The sequence below is a fragment of the Erinaceus europaeus genome, unplaced genomic scaffold, assembly GCF_950295315.1.
Source record: "Erinaceus europaeus unplaced genomic scaffold, mEriEur2.1 scaffold_282, whole genome shotgun sequence".
NCBI lineage: Eukaryota > Metazoa > Chordata > Mammalia > Eulipotyphla > Erinaceidae > Erinaceus > Erinaceus europaeus.
The window spans coordinates 72,274-86,038 of record NW_026648078.1 but is presented as its reverse complement, the minus strand read 5'-3'; the positions used below and the strand labels follow the sequence as shown (position 1 = coordinate 86,038).

At 42.8% G+C, this 13,765-nt stretch overlaps 1 protein-coding gene across 1 annotated transcript in view; it reads left to right on the top strand.

Annotated features, from left to right (window-relative positions):
* The first annotated feature begins 2,221 nt into the window (after positions 1-2,221).
* Positions 2,222-13,765, top strand: part of LOC132536612 (ribose-phosphate pyrophosphokinase 1-like) — a 29,697-nt gene continuing 18,153 nt past the window's right edge. The window contains exons 1-2 of the mRNA XM_060184709.1: positions 2,222-2,405; positions 13,429-13,612. Coding sequence (XP_060040692.1) covers positions 2,284-2,405; positions 13,429-13,612 — 306 coding nt within the window. The 5' untranslated portion in view covers positions 2,222-2,283. The remainder of the gene's footprint in view (positions 2,406-13,428; positions 13,613-13,765) is intronic.

Here is a 13,765-nt window from a genome sequence, read left to right as displayed (position 1 = left end):
TTGACACTTGGACAAAACCCTTCCATCTCTGAGCTAAGAATCACCATATGTAAAATGAAGCTAGTGACTAGATGATTGCCAAAGTCCCTTCTATTTTCACAGCTTGCACTGCGGTGAGCATGACTAAAATTGTTTGATTCTAAAATGGGAATTTTTTATTGTTACAGTTTAAAGTTGTAAGCTTTCCTCTTCAACTAACCCATCATCAGAAGATACTTAGTGGAAATGTGATGCAAGACTAATGGCCCTCAGAAAGGGAGACAACAGGGGTCTGGCGGTGGTGCAAAGTGAAAATGACTGGCGTAAGGATCCCGGTTCGAGCCTCCGGCTCCCCACCTGCAGGGGAGTCGCTTCACAGGCTGTGAAGCAGGTACGCAGGTGTCTATCCTTCTCTCCCCCTCTCTGTCTTCCCCTCCTCTCTCCAATTCTCTGTCCTATCCAGCAACGAACAACACCAACAATGGCAATAATAATAACCACAAGGAGGCTACAACAACAAGGGCAACAAAAGGGGGAAAAATGGCCTCCAGGAGCAGTGGATTCATGGTGCAGGCACCAAGCCCAGCAATAACCCTGGAGGAAAAAAAAAAAAGAAAGGGAGATAACACAGAATGCATGTCTGAAGGCCCAGAGGCTACAGGCTCACTCCCCAGAGCCACCCTGTGCCAGAGATGAGCATTAATCTGGACTTAAATATCTCATATTTTCTCTTTCATAATAACAATAAATGAATACATCTTTTAAAGGGGGGGGAGAAGGACTGGACTCTCTTTGGTCCAGCTTATAGTCATAGAAAAATAGTAAGACATGGTAAGTAAGGTTACATTTGCAGCATGCAGATGATAATACTGAGGTTCACGTGAAGCAAAGAGGACCAAAGCCATTTTTTCTCTCCTTCAGGACTGTTTATCTTAAGTCCCACAAGTCGATTATATTTGTTATCCTTCTCAAGGCTCAGTCAGACCTACATTGCCCAGTTATTTTGGAAAACGCTTCACTTGTTTTAAAATATTTAATTTCTTTATATTTATTTTTCCCTTTTGTTGCCCTTGTTGTTTTTCACTGTTTTTGTAGTTATTGTTGTTGTTATTGATGTCATCGTTGTTAGATAGGTCAGAGTGAAATGGAGGGGAGGGTAAGGCAGGGGGGGAGAGAAAGATATGTAGACCTGCTTCACCGCCTGTGAAGCGACTCTCTTGCAGGTGGGGATCCGGGGGCTCGAACCGGGATCCTTATGCCGGTCCTTGCTTTGCGCCACGTGCACTTAAGCCGCTACACTACCGTCAAACTCCCCTTAAAAATATTTTTTCTGGATGACTCAGGTGTTATGCCTTTAGCCACTTTCCCTTTGGGACTTGTCTTTCCAGGCAAATACAACACCACAGCTAAAGAGGGGCAAAGGAGCCCTTTAGATATGCCTGTGTTATGGGTGGTTGATGTGAAAGTGTTAAGTCAGCCTCGTTCTTACAAAGAGACAAAACCATGCTCAACATATGCAAGTGAATTCATGTTTAGGTCCCCCCAACCCCCCTTTCTGATCAACCGTGGCTGTCAACATTAAAACAAAAGAAAAAGGGAAAGGAAAGAAACTGTAGACTTGAGTCAGTCTTAACTTTCACGTTCTGGGAGGGAAGAAGGAGGAGGAGGAGGAGGAGGAGGAGGAGGAGGAGGAGGAGGAGGAGAAGAAGAAGAAGAAGAAAGAAGAAGAAGGAAGAGGGGGAGGGGGAGGGGGAGAGGGGAGGGGTAGAGGGAGAGGGAGAGGGAGAGGGAGAGGGAGAGGGAGAGGGAGAGGGAGAGGGAGAGGGAGAGGGAGAGGGAGAGGGAGAGGGAGAGGGAGAGGGAGAAGCAGCAGCAGCAGCAGCAGCATGTCCAACTTCCCAGCTACTGGGAAAGATCAAGCCATACTTCCCACATAGATCCCTCCACCCCCATGGTAATGCAGATGGTCGACTTTACAAGATGTTCAATCAACCCAACTTCTTGGTATCATCCACCCTCAAACCCTCCAAGCCAATATTTGAGAGAGTCAGGAGGAGTTACCGCGAGAAACCGCCCCTCGCAACATGTCAACCAATCACAGTGTGAACATGTGTCCTCCCCCCCCACCCTCTGACCCCGCCTGCTTGGCACCAGGCAATTTAGAGCCGCGTGCCTGGCGGGAATGTAAGAAGGCAGAGTAGTGATCCTAGGCAGTTAGTACAGAATCTCAGGGGTCACTTCGGCTCACGTCTCCTCAGCAGGTGTAAAGTGCTGAGCGAGGAGTGTTTGGGGTACTTGGCCAGGATGCCGAACATCAAAATCTTCAGTGGTAGCTCCCACCAGGACTTGTCCCAGAAAATTGCCGACCGCCTGGGCCTGGAGCTCGGCAAGGTGGTGACTAAGAAATTCAGCAACCAGGAGATCTGGTAAGGGCGACGTCGGGACCCCAACTAACCTCATATGCCGCGGCGGGACGGGGCTTGGACAGCAAAGGGCAGGGGGATGGGCCTGCCGCGGGATTTCACAGGGCCCTGGGCAGAGGCGGGGGAGCAGAGCAGGAAGGGACTGCTGTCTGGCGCGTGTGCCCCACGGGCTCTTTCCGTCATTATTATTACTATTTTCTCTTGCTTGAGGGTCACGTTCTCACCTTTGCAGTGGGGCAGTGTCCAGATGGAGCATGAGGGCCAAGCTGCGGATTTTGGATTTTTGAATTCAGGATAGTGGGTTACAAGGACCCGACGCGGCGATTGCGGCTGCACTGAGCGGCATGAGAGCAGAGAGAGCTTAGCTGGGGTCCTGCAGACACGTGGCTTTGTCGTTTCACTGTTGAGCCACCCAGGCCGGGCTGGCTTGCCTTTAGCTTTGGAGCCAGCTTGCATGGAAGATCCTACAGCTTACCTATTCCTCTCTGTTGTTTCTCCTGGAGTCTGGGAAACAGCTTTTGCATTCGGAACGGTTTTCAGTCGGGTTTGATGTTAAGAGAACCTGACATTCTTTTAAATTTTTTTTAAAATTTATTTCTTTATTGGGGAATTAATGTTTTACATTCAACAGTAAATACAATAGTTTGTACATGCATAACATTCCCCAGTTTCCCATTTAACAATACAACCCCCACTATGTCATTTATCATCCTTCATGGGCCTGTATTCTCCGCACCCACCCACCCCAGAGTCTTTTACTTGGGTGCAATTTGCCAATTCCATTTCGGGAACCTGACATTCTGTACTGAGGGCGCCAAAACTATTAGCAAACAACTACCCCTAGATTGGCGTGTGTCGATTTTTCACATCTTTCGAATCGGAGCCAGACTTAAATTTAGTCGATTGGATAACGTGATGCATTAAACTCTGCATCCCCATGGCCAGCATCTCGGTTGGAGCCGTCTAGAAAGTCTTAGGGAACCTGAATTCTGAAATCGTTGACCTTCCTCTGTGCTGCTGCTGCTGCTGCTGCTGGTACAGATAATAATACAAAAGCTTATTTTTCAGCAGAATCAGAGCTGTATGAGGGTATTTAGGAAGCTATTATTGTATTTTTTTCTCTTCTTATCTCTTTTTTTTTTTTTTTAGTCCAGAGCACTGTTCAGCTCTGGTTTATGGTGGTACGGGGGATTGAACCTGGGACTCTGGAATCTCAGGCATGAGAGTCTGTTTGCATAACCATTATGCTATCTACCCACCCGCCCTGTATCTTTGTATCTTAAGATAACTGAGGAAAGATAATGGAGTGAAAGGCTGCATCCCACAGTGCATTGCATCTCTTTTTTTTTTAATTGCCCTGTGGGTAATGCTTGCTTCCTCCCTCACTCTCAGTCCCTATTTCCTCTCCTCATGCACCTTGGGGCCATCTTACAGATAACTTAGCTGCCTGCTCTTTTTGATACCCCTTTCACCCCAACTGTAGACTTTTCTAGTTCTACAGTGCTCTCACACCCTGTTGATCAAATCAGAGCAGTGTCCACAATCTTATAGTCATCTATTAAGGGGAAAGTTTACAACAAACAGAAACACCATTACTTCCATTAGTGAAGATTCCTTTTAACATCTTTTCCCAAATATTTTTCTTTCTTTGGTTAGCCTGCCAAACTTTAGCTCTCCTTGTACTTTTTCAACTCTGCTGATCAAAAACCATTCACCCGAAGTAGACAGCTTACTTCTGGATCTTTTATTGTGTTAATGATTTTGATGGGAATGCTACTGCAAAGATGGATGCCTACAGTAACCAGGCAATACCTAAATGGAAAGAGGCTAATTGAGCTGTTGTCTTAAGTTTTGACTGCACCATTAGGACTCTCGGACCATCATGAAACCAAAGCAGAGCCAGCAGATTTTGCAAGTGACAATATAGTTGAGGGGCAAGAGTAATTTTTATCGAAAGGGATCCCATCCACCCAGAGGTGATTCCAGTTTTATGAAATCCTCCTATGCTTCTAGAAAAAAAAAATCAGATTATTTCCTTTTTAACTCTCCCTCCTTTTTATAATGCAACACAGTGTCCTAATAGACTTCTGAGATTAGGCCTGAAAACATTGAATATTAAACTCAATGTGGAGTTTTGCTGACTGGTTAGGTTTCCTTTTTTATGGCTTAATCACTAGCTTTTGGGTTCCTTGGATGTTCGGAAATCTTCAGTGACAATGCCATTGGACACTAACCCACCCACACTCCTCCAATCACCCACAACTGTGACTTTTCTGTGCTGCAGAAATGGTCCTTGCTGTCCCTTCTTGCTCTCAAAGGGTGATGTGGGCCATCAAATGGGATCTGAAGAGCCAACCCATCCTCAGATGAGAAAGCTTTTATTTTAATATTTTATTTATTTATTAATTAGAAGGGTGGGAGGGGAGAAAGAAAGAACCAGACATCACTCTGGCACTTGTGCTGCTGCTGGGATTGAACTCTGGACCTATGCTTGAGAGTCCCAACATTGTATCTACTGCATCAGCTCCCAGACCACAAACTTGCTACCATGCTATGGGAACTATACATATGGCTGTATCTCACAGAAATATGTATAGGAAGGATCTTACAAACTTCAGGCTTATTGCTAGAAAAGCAAATTTGAATCCTTAAACTTTCTTTCACTTGATAACCTGATTTACAAAGGATTGTCTGCCCATATAGCTCCCCTGGGGATTAAGTAGGATAAAGTTCTTCTTTTTTGTTTGTTTGTTTTGTTTTTAGAAAAGGTATATTTATTACAAAATGTTAGGTACTAAAGCTAGAAATATATAAATCCAGGTCAGAATATATTAAAATACACACATACCCCTCTTTGCAAAGGTATTAGAGGTTAAATTAGACAGATACTTAAATAAAATAAAGTACATTTTTATTTAACTGTATCAGTGTAGTGTCATTTTTAAAATTACAGTTGAAAAGGGTAGCTGTCTTCAAAGTCAAACTTAACCAATGCAGTTTTCTAAGACTGCCCAATATGAAGCCACCATGCTGGCTCAGATGGGAAATTTCAGTCATGCCATTGAAGCCTATATGTTAGAAGTCTCTAGTCAGTCACCTGGAATATGAACACAGAATAGTCAGGCGTACATAAAGGGCTATATAAGGATAAAGTTCTTAGAACATTATTCTGGATGGGGTTAGATAACATAATGGCTATGCAGAAACTCTGTTATGGCCTGAGGCTCCGAAGTCCCAGGTTCAATCCCCCGCACTACCATAAGCCAGAGCTGGGCAGTGCTCTGGTAAAAAGAAAAAAAAATTACTCCGCATAATAAATTTTAAGAAACAGTGGTGGTGGTGATGTTGTTACATGGAATTGGGAAATTACAGAAGATGGGAGAAAAGAGACCTCATATAACTCCACTACCTGACATAAACACTTCACATTTTACTTATAACTTCACGGATGGTTATACATATTTGATTATTTAATTTGTCTAGTTTTACCAAAGCACTGCTTAGCACTAGCTTATGGTTGCCTGGGGAATTGAACCTGGAACTTGAGAGCCTCTTTGCATAACCATTATGCTGCTATCTACCCCCCACCCATGGCTGTGCATATTTGTATGTGTGTGTTTCTATACTTCTTTTTTTTTAAAAAAAGAGAGTTTTAGGCATCTTGTTTGTAGCTTTCATCACTCTGTGATGCATTCTGAATAGCTTCTCCCCTTAATATTTAGTCTATACGATTTTAAATAACTATGCTCTTTATGATTTTTAATTTCAAATGATCTCTCTTATCTCCAGCTTTCATGTTATATGAAAACGTTGGGACATAACTCTGCCCATTTATTGTGATTTCCTTGGGATAAATATACTCAGAAAAGCAAGGCAGTGCCTTGAATTAAATGTCCCACAGTGTATCATATGCATTTTTCTTTCTTTTTTATATTTATTTGTTCCCTTTTGTTGCCCTTATTATTTTTACTGTTGTAGTCGTTGGATAGGACAGAGAAATGGTGAGAGGAAGGGAAGACAGAGAGGGGGCGAGAAAGACACTTGCAGACCTGCTTCACCACTCGTGAAGCAACTCCCCTGCAGGTGGGGAGCCGGGGGCTGGAACCGGGATCCTTACAGGGGTCCTTGCCCTTTGCACCACGTGCACTTAATGCGTTGTGTTACCGCCTGAATCCTGCTTTTTTTTTTTTTTTAATATTAATCCATAAGAGCAATTCACATGATACAGAACACCACTTTATGCATATATGTATGGAAATTGATTCAGCAACTTCAGACATACAAGTCCAACATTCTACCAGTTGAGCCATTTCTAAGCCACAAAACTGCCTTATTTTCATTACATTAAGATTACTCTCTTTTTTTTTTTTTTGCCCCTAGGGTTATTACTGGGGCTTCTTCTTCTTCTAGCTTTTGCCCTTCTTCCTTAGCCAGTCAACAACATCAGGTTGAGCCTGATGTAAAGTTTCGAACCTCCTTTGAATCTGGAGAGGTGGCAGTCGTTGACTATGTGGGTCATAGTCTGTCTGTAGCTGCAGGGGCAGTTCGGTTCGTCTCTGGCTCCCCAGCGATGGAACATAGCAGCTCACTGGCTGTGGCCTGTTCCATAGCGATTGAGGAGGGCCCAATCATAACGTGCTAGGTCAAAGCCGGGTTGACGCTTGCAGGGGTCTGTGTTGAGGTGTTTGTTCTTTACCTCAGCTGACTGCCAACTCTGTTTCCAAGAGACTGGAACAGAGAAGTTCAGTGTAGGCATAGGGGACCAGATTGGGTGACGAGACGTCAAGCGTCGGACAGGGTGGGCGAAGATATCCGCATATATTAATTAGCAGGTCCGGTCGAGGGAGACTGGGGCTCATTGGTGGTTATGGTCTCACTACAAATCCATTCCTCCTAGTGGCACTTTCTCCCCCCTCCCCCCATTTTATTGGATAGGACAGAAGTTGAGAAGGAAGGGAAAGAGAGGGAGAGAGAGAGCACCTGAAGACCTGCTTTACCACTCATGAAGCATTCCCGATGCAGGTGAGGAGTGGGGGCTCATAAGCTAGTCCTTAAGTAGAGTGCTGTGTGCTTCACTGGGTGTTCCACTACCAGCCCTCCCCCCTCTCCAGTTAAATGACTTTTCAAAGTTATTAGAAGCATATCCTGTCATTACATCTTCCTAGTCCTAAATGTGATTGTGGTAAATGATCATATCTACCAACAGTTGTTGTAACAACCCACACACAGGGGTTCTAGTGATTCTGTTGGAGGATGAACTAATTATGTTTTTAACAATTTCTCAAAACTTGTGATTCTTAAAGGAATTATGCCTTCTAAAACTATATATTTAAAAAGTGGTCTGATGTTTAAATTGACAGTGATCATTTTACTTTAGATTTAATGTCTCCGGGAGTTGGGCAGTAGTGCAGTAGGTTAAGCGCATGTGGCGCAAAGCACAAGGACTGGCGTAAGGATCCCGGTTCAAGCCCTCGGCTCCTCACCTGCAGGGGAGTCGCTTCACAGGCCATGAAGCGGGTCTGTAGGTGTCTGTCTTTCTCTCCCCCTCTCTGTCCTCTCCTCCTCTCTCCATTTCTCTCTGTCCTATCCAGCGACAACGACATAAATAACTACAACAATAAAACAAGGGCAACAAAAGGAAATAAATATTTAAAAAATCAAAGAGTGGTCTGAGAGGTGGCATAGTGGATAAGACATTGGACTCTCAAGGATGAGGTCCCGAGTTCAATCCCCAGCAGCACATGTATCAGAGTGATGTCTGGTTCTTTCTCTCCTATCTTTCTCATAAATAACTAAAGTTTTTAAAAAGAATGTGTTGATTCGGTAGAGGGATAGAGAATGGGAAAGCTACTGGGGAGGGTATGGGATATGGAGATTGGGTGGCGGGAATTGTGTGGAGTTGTATCCCCCCATCCTACGGTTTTGTTAATGTCTCCTTGCTTAAATAAATAAATAAATAAATAAATAAATAAAAGTATTAATGCCTCACCTACTTTCAGGTGAGGATTTCATGATAATCACAGGTACAAGAGGTTCATTAAGTAGATACATCAGATACCATATAGAACAAAGAACTATAGTTATTGTGCCAAGAATTTGGCATAAAATGATTGCTGGGGTTTAGTGCTACTTTACCTGTATCCCTTGATTGTCTGGCAGCCAGAGGAAAAAAGGCTTATGCAATGGCTTATGTAGTTATAATTTTCATAAAGCTGTTTAAGACGTAACATTTCTAAGAATTTTGTGAGCCTTAGGGCAACAAAAGTGGAAAAAAAATAAATCTTTTTAAAAAAAGATTTATGAAAGAGAAAGAGGTCAAACATCCTTTCATGAACAGCCAGAGATCATACCCGAGGTCTCGCTTGCCAGCCTTGTGCTCTACTCGCTAAGCCATCCCCTAGGCAAAAAAAAAAAATAATAATAATTTTGTGAGCAGCATTCCTTAAATAATGAGTACTGGGGGGTCGGGCGGTGGTGCAGCAGGTTAAGCAAACAAGGAGCAAAGCAAAAGGACCAGTGTAAGGATCCCGGTTCAAACCCCTGGCTCTCCACCTGCTGCGGAGTCGCTTCACAAGCGGTGAAGCGGGTCTGCGGGTGTCTAGCTTTCTCTCCCTCTCTTTGTCTTCCGTTTCTCTCCATTTCTCTGTCCTATCTAACAATGATGACAACAATAAAACAGCAAGGACAACAAAAGGGAATAAAAAGATAAATATTAAAAAAAAATAGTACCATAATGAAGAATGTCAGTGACTACACAAGTATTTAAAATATATATTTATTTATTTATTCCCTATTGTTGCCCTTGTTGTTTTATTGTTGTAGTTATTGTTGTAGTTATTAATGTTGTCGTTGTTAGAGAGGACAGAGATAAATGGAGAGAGGAGGGGAAGGCAGAGAGGGGAAGAGAAAGACAGACACCTGCAGACCTGTTTCACCACCTATGAAGCGACTCCCCTGCAGGTGGGGAGCCAGGGGCTCGAACCAGAATCCTTACTCCAGTCCTTGTGCTTTGTGCCACCTGTACACAGGTATTTTCTATACTGACTGATGAGGCATTTGTAAAAAGAGAGAGAAGCTACCATATGTTGATAAGTATGTTTTCTGGTTTTGCTTGATAAATAAGGAAGCCAATACTGTCTTCAGATCAGTTTGTCAAACTGCTAGGCTCTAACTCTTAATCAAACCTCACTCTGGGTAAGTAAATGATTGGGGGGGGGCACATATGGTATTCTGTGATCTTGACTGAAACAAGAACTTCCAATACCATGTGTAAGAGATGTGGTTGACTTTTTATTTGAAATGGTGGACGTTATTGTGAGTGAGCGTATCTCACTTGGGTTCTAACCCAGGAGAACTTAACATTTCAGTCAAGGAAGAGGGAGTTATTGGGCAAACTTAAAACTTTTCTCAGTTTTTGAAGTTGCTCAGATCTGGCAGTATTTGGTCAGGACCCCAGAATTGTGTACCATAAAACGTAGAAGGGGCTCTTCTAGCACGAAATCTGTACGTAGTGGTAGTAAAGGAGGTGTGAGAAGCCCCACTAGAAGACACTAGCTTTCTCTGCCAGCCTCTATGGGTGACTTGGAGGTGTTATTTAGTCCTGTCTGTTTATCTTTTAAGACATTTTAATTGGATATTTGTCCCAATATATTTCACATATTATAATTTAAGCATGTACTCAACATAAAATGAGGCTTTTTCCTTTTTGAGATTTTATTTCTTAATGAGAAACATAGGAGGAGAAAGAACCAGACATCACCCTGGTACATGTGCTGCCAGGGATTGAACTCAGGACCTCATGCCTGAGAGTCCGATGCTGTATCCACTGTGCCACCACCTGCACCACGCTTTTTCCTTTTTTAATTGTACCGCCTTCATGATAAGTTATGTGTATAGCACATGTCATTTTTTTTGTTTGTTTTGTTTTTTAAGGCTTCCTTTCATTTCTTTCTTTTTCTTTTTCTTTTTTTTTTGGATAGGACAGAGAGAAATGGAAAGAGGAGGGGAAGACAAGAGAGGGAGAGAGAAAGACAGACACCTGCAGACCTGCTTCACTGCCTGTGAAGCGACTCCCCTGCAGCTGGGGAGCCTGGAGCTTGTACTGGGATCCTTAGGCCGCTCCTTGTGCTTTGCACCATGTGCGCTTAACCGCCTGCACTGCCGCCCTGACTCCCTTCGTTTTTATTTTTATGATGAGAGGGAAAGGGAGACAGACACCTGCTGCACTTCACTATTCGTGAAGCTTCCCTCCTGCAGGTGGGGATTGAGGGCTTGAACTCAGGTCCTACGTGTTGCTTCTGTTAAGATTTTTAGGTCACTTTTAGTAAGGTGGATAGGGTCAATACATAGATTGGAGATCTAAGAAATGAAAGAGCTTTAGGAAGAGCAGTCCAGGTAGTGGGAAAAAGTGTGAACTTTTGAAATGAAATGGGGTGTATTTGAGGAAAATAAAGGGAGACAGTGTGACTGCACGGTAAATTAAGAAGAGACTATTTCAAGAGGAGCTATATCTCAAAACTAAAAATAAGACTTTTAATGTCTTCACAGTTCTGAAGCTATGAAGTTGATTTGATAAGTCTTCGAGAGGTTTATCAGTTTTATTTATTTCCCACTCCATCCCTAAAACCAACTTTTTTGTTTCATTGATGTTTTGTCTCGTCTGAAGTTGCATCAGTTTCTGCTCTTAGAGTTATTTACTGTTGTTCTTGCTAAGTTTTATTTATGTTTAAAATTTTTATTATCTTTATTTATTGGATAGAGACAGCCATAAATCAAGAGGGAAGGGGTGATAGAGAGGGAGAGAGACAGGGAGACACGGAGACAGCTGCAGCACAGCTTCACCACTTGCAAAGCTTTCCCCCTACAGGCGGGGACCAGGGACTCGAACCCAGGTCCTTGAGCATTGTAATACGTTTGCTCAACCAGGTGTGCCACCACCCGGCCCCGCTAAGTTTTATTTTTGTTTATTTACTTTTATTATAAGAGTACTGCTTAGAGTGTGGTCCAGGGGGGTGGCGCAGTGGATAGGACATTGGATTCTCAACCATGAGGTCCTGAGTTCGATCCCCAGCAGCACATGTACCAGAGTGATGTCTGGTTCTTTCTCTCCTCCTGTCTTTCTCATGAAAAATAAATTCTTTAAAATAAGTAAGTAAATAAATAAATAAATAAATAAATAGTCTGTGTTGATGTATCAGGCAAGAAGAGTCTGCTTACACAACCATTAGCTATCTACTCCACCCAGCTACTGGTACAATAAGTGGCATACAAATGGTCAACATTTATGACAGGTATTGTCAATATAGCATATAGAGAAATCTCATTACAGAGTAGTGGTGTTTGACTCTGTTTTTCTTTTTCTTTATTTTTTTATTTTTATTTTTATTTATTTATTGGACAGACAGCCAGTAATCGATCGGGAAGGGGGCTGATAAGAGAGAGAGAGAGAGAGCAACGAGAGATGCCTGCAGCCCTGCTTCACCAGTCGTGAAGCTTTCCTTCTGCAGGTGGGGACTAGGAACCCCAGGACCTTGAACCCAGGACCATGTACATTGTTTTTTTTTTTGTCAGTGATTTTTATTGGAATAGATGAAGGACCTTGTACATTGTAACATGTGCATTCAACCAGGTGCGCCACCACCCGGCCCCAGCTTTCTTTCTTTCTTTCTTTCTTTCTTTCTTTCTTTCTTTCTTTCTTTCTTTCTATCTATCTTTCTCTCTCTCTCTCTCTCTCTCTCTCTCTCTCTTTCTTTTTTAAACTAGAGCACTGCTCAGCTCTGGTTTACGGTGGTGCGGAGGATTGAACCTGTGACTTTGGAGCTTCAGGCATGAGAGTCTCTTTGCATCACCATTATGCCATCTGCCCCTACCCTGTGTTTGGAGCTTTTTTAAAAAATATTTTGTTACAGGAGTCACGTGGTAGCGCAGCGGATTAAGTGCAGGTGGCGCAAAGCACAAGGACCCCCCTTAAGGATCCTGGTATGAGCCCCCGGCTCCCCACCTGTACGGGAGTCGCTTCACAAGCGGTGAAGCAGGTCTGCAGGTGTTTTTCTCTCCCCCTCTCTGTCTTCCCCTCCTCTCTCCTTTTCTCTCTGTCCTATCCAACAATAACAGCATCAATAACAACAACAGTTAATAACAAGGGCAACAAAGGAATAAATAAGTAAATATTAAAATATTAGTGTTTAAATTTTTTTACATATGAATCGTGAAAGTCACAACTACTATAGGAAATTTATTTTCACATGTTAAAAACCTGAATGAAATGAGAAACAGTCTGCCTGCTGGAATTTTGATCCAATTACTTATACGTTGATCTCTTTCGTGTCATGTTACATGTAAAAACAGGTAATATTTATTTTCATAGTACACGTGAATAAACTGCTTCTGGTGTGGTAGACCTCCTTTAGGATCACCTAAAGTGAAAAGGGTGCAATGCCCATATGTAGTTGTTACCTATTTGTAATGTATTACTGTAGAGAAGCTATACTTTTTTTAAACATTTATTTCTTTATTTATTCCCCTTTTGTTGCCCTTGTTATTTTTTTGTTGTAGTTATTATTGATGTCGTTGTTGTTGGAGAGGACAGAGAGAAATGGAGAGAGGAGGGGAAGACAGAGAGGGGGAGAGAAAGACAGACACCTGCAGACTTGCTTCACCACCTGTGAAGCGACTTCCCTGCAGGTGGGAGCCAGGGGGCTGGAACCTGGATCCTTAGGCATTTCCTTGTGCTTTGCACCAAGTTAGCTTAACCTGCTGTGCTAACGCCGACTGACTCCCGAGAAGCTATACTTTTTAGACCTTACTTACTGTCTGTAGAAACATCATACATGGGTGGGGTGGATAGCATTATGTTTATGCAAACAGACTGTCATGCCTGAGGCTCCAAAGTCCCAGGTTCAATCCCCCACACCATCATAAGCAAAGCAAGAGTTGAGCAGTGCTCTTGTTAAAAAAAAAAAGAAAGAAAGAAAAGAAACATCTTACAGTGCTTTATTTATTTATTGTTCTTCCTTTCCTATAATAGTGTGGAAATTGGTGAAAGTGTACGCGGAGAGGATGTCTACATTGTACAGAGTGGTTGTGGTAAAATCAATGACAATATAATGGAACTTTTGATCATGATTAATGCCTGCAAGATTGCTTCAGCCAGTCGAGTTACTGCAGTCATACCCTGCTTCCCTTATGCCCGACAAGATAAGAAGGACAAGGTAAGACCAGTGTCTCCATTACAAATTTATAACCGGGGAAACAGAAACACTTGCCCAAAGTCATAAACATTTCTTAGTGATTGGAATTAACACACTTTCTTAGGGTACTGCTGGTCTTCAAAAACAGTAGGCTTGTGATAGAGTCATACAGTT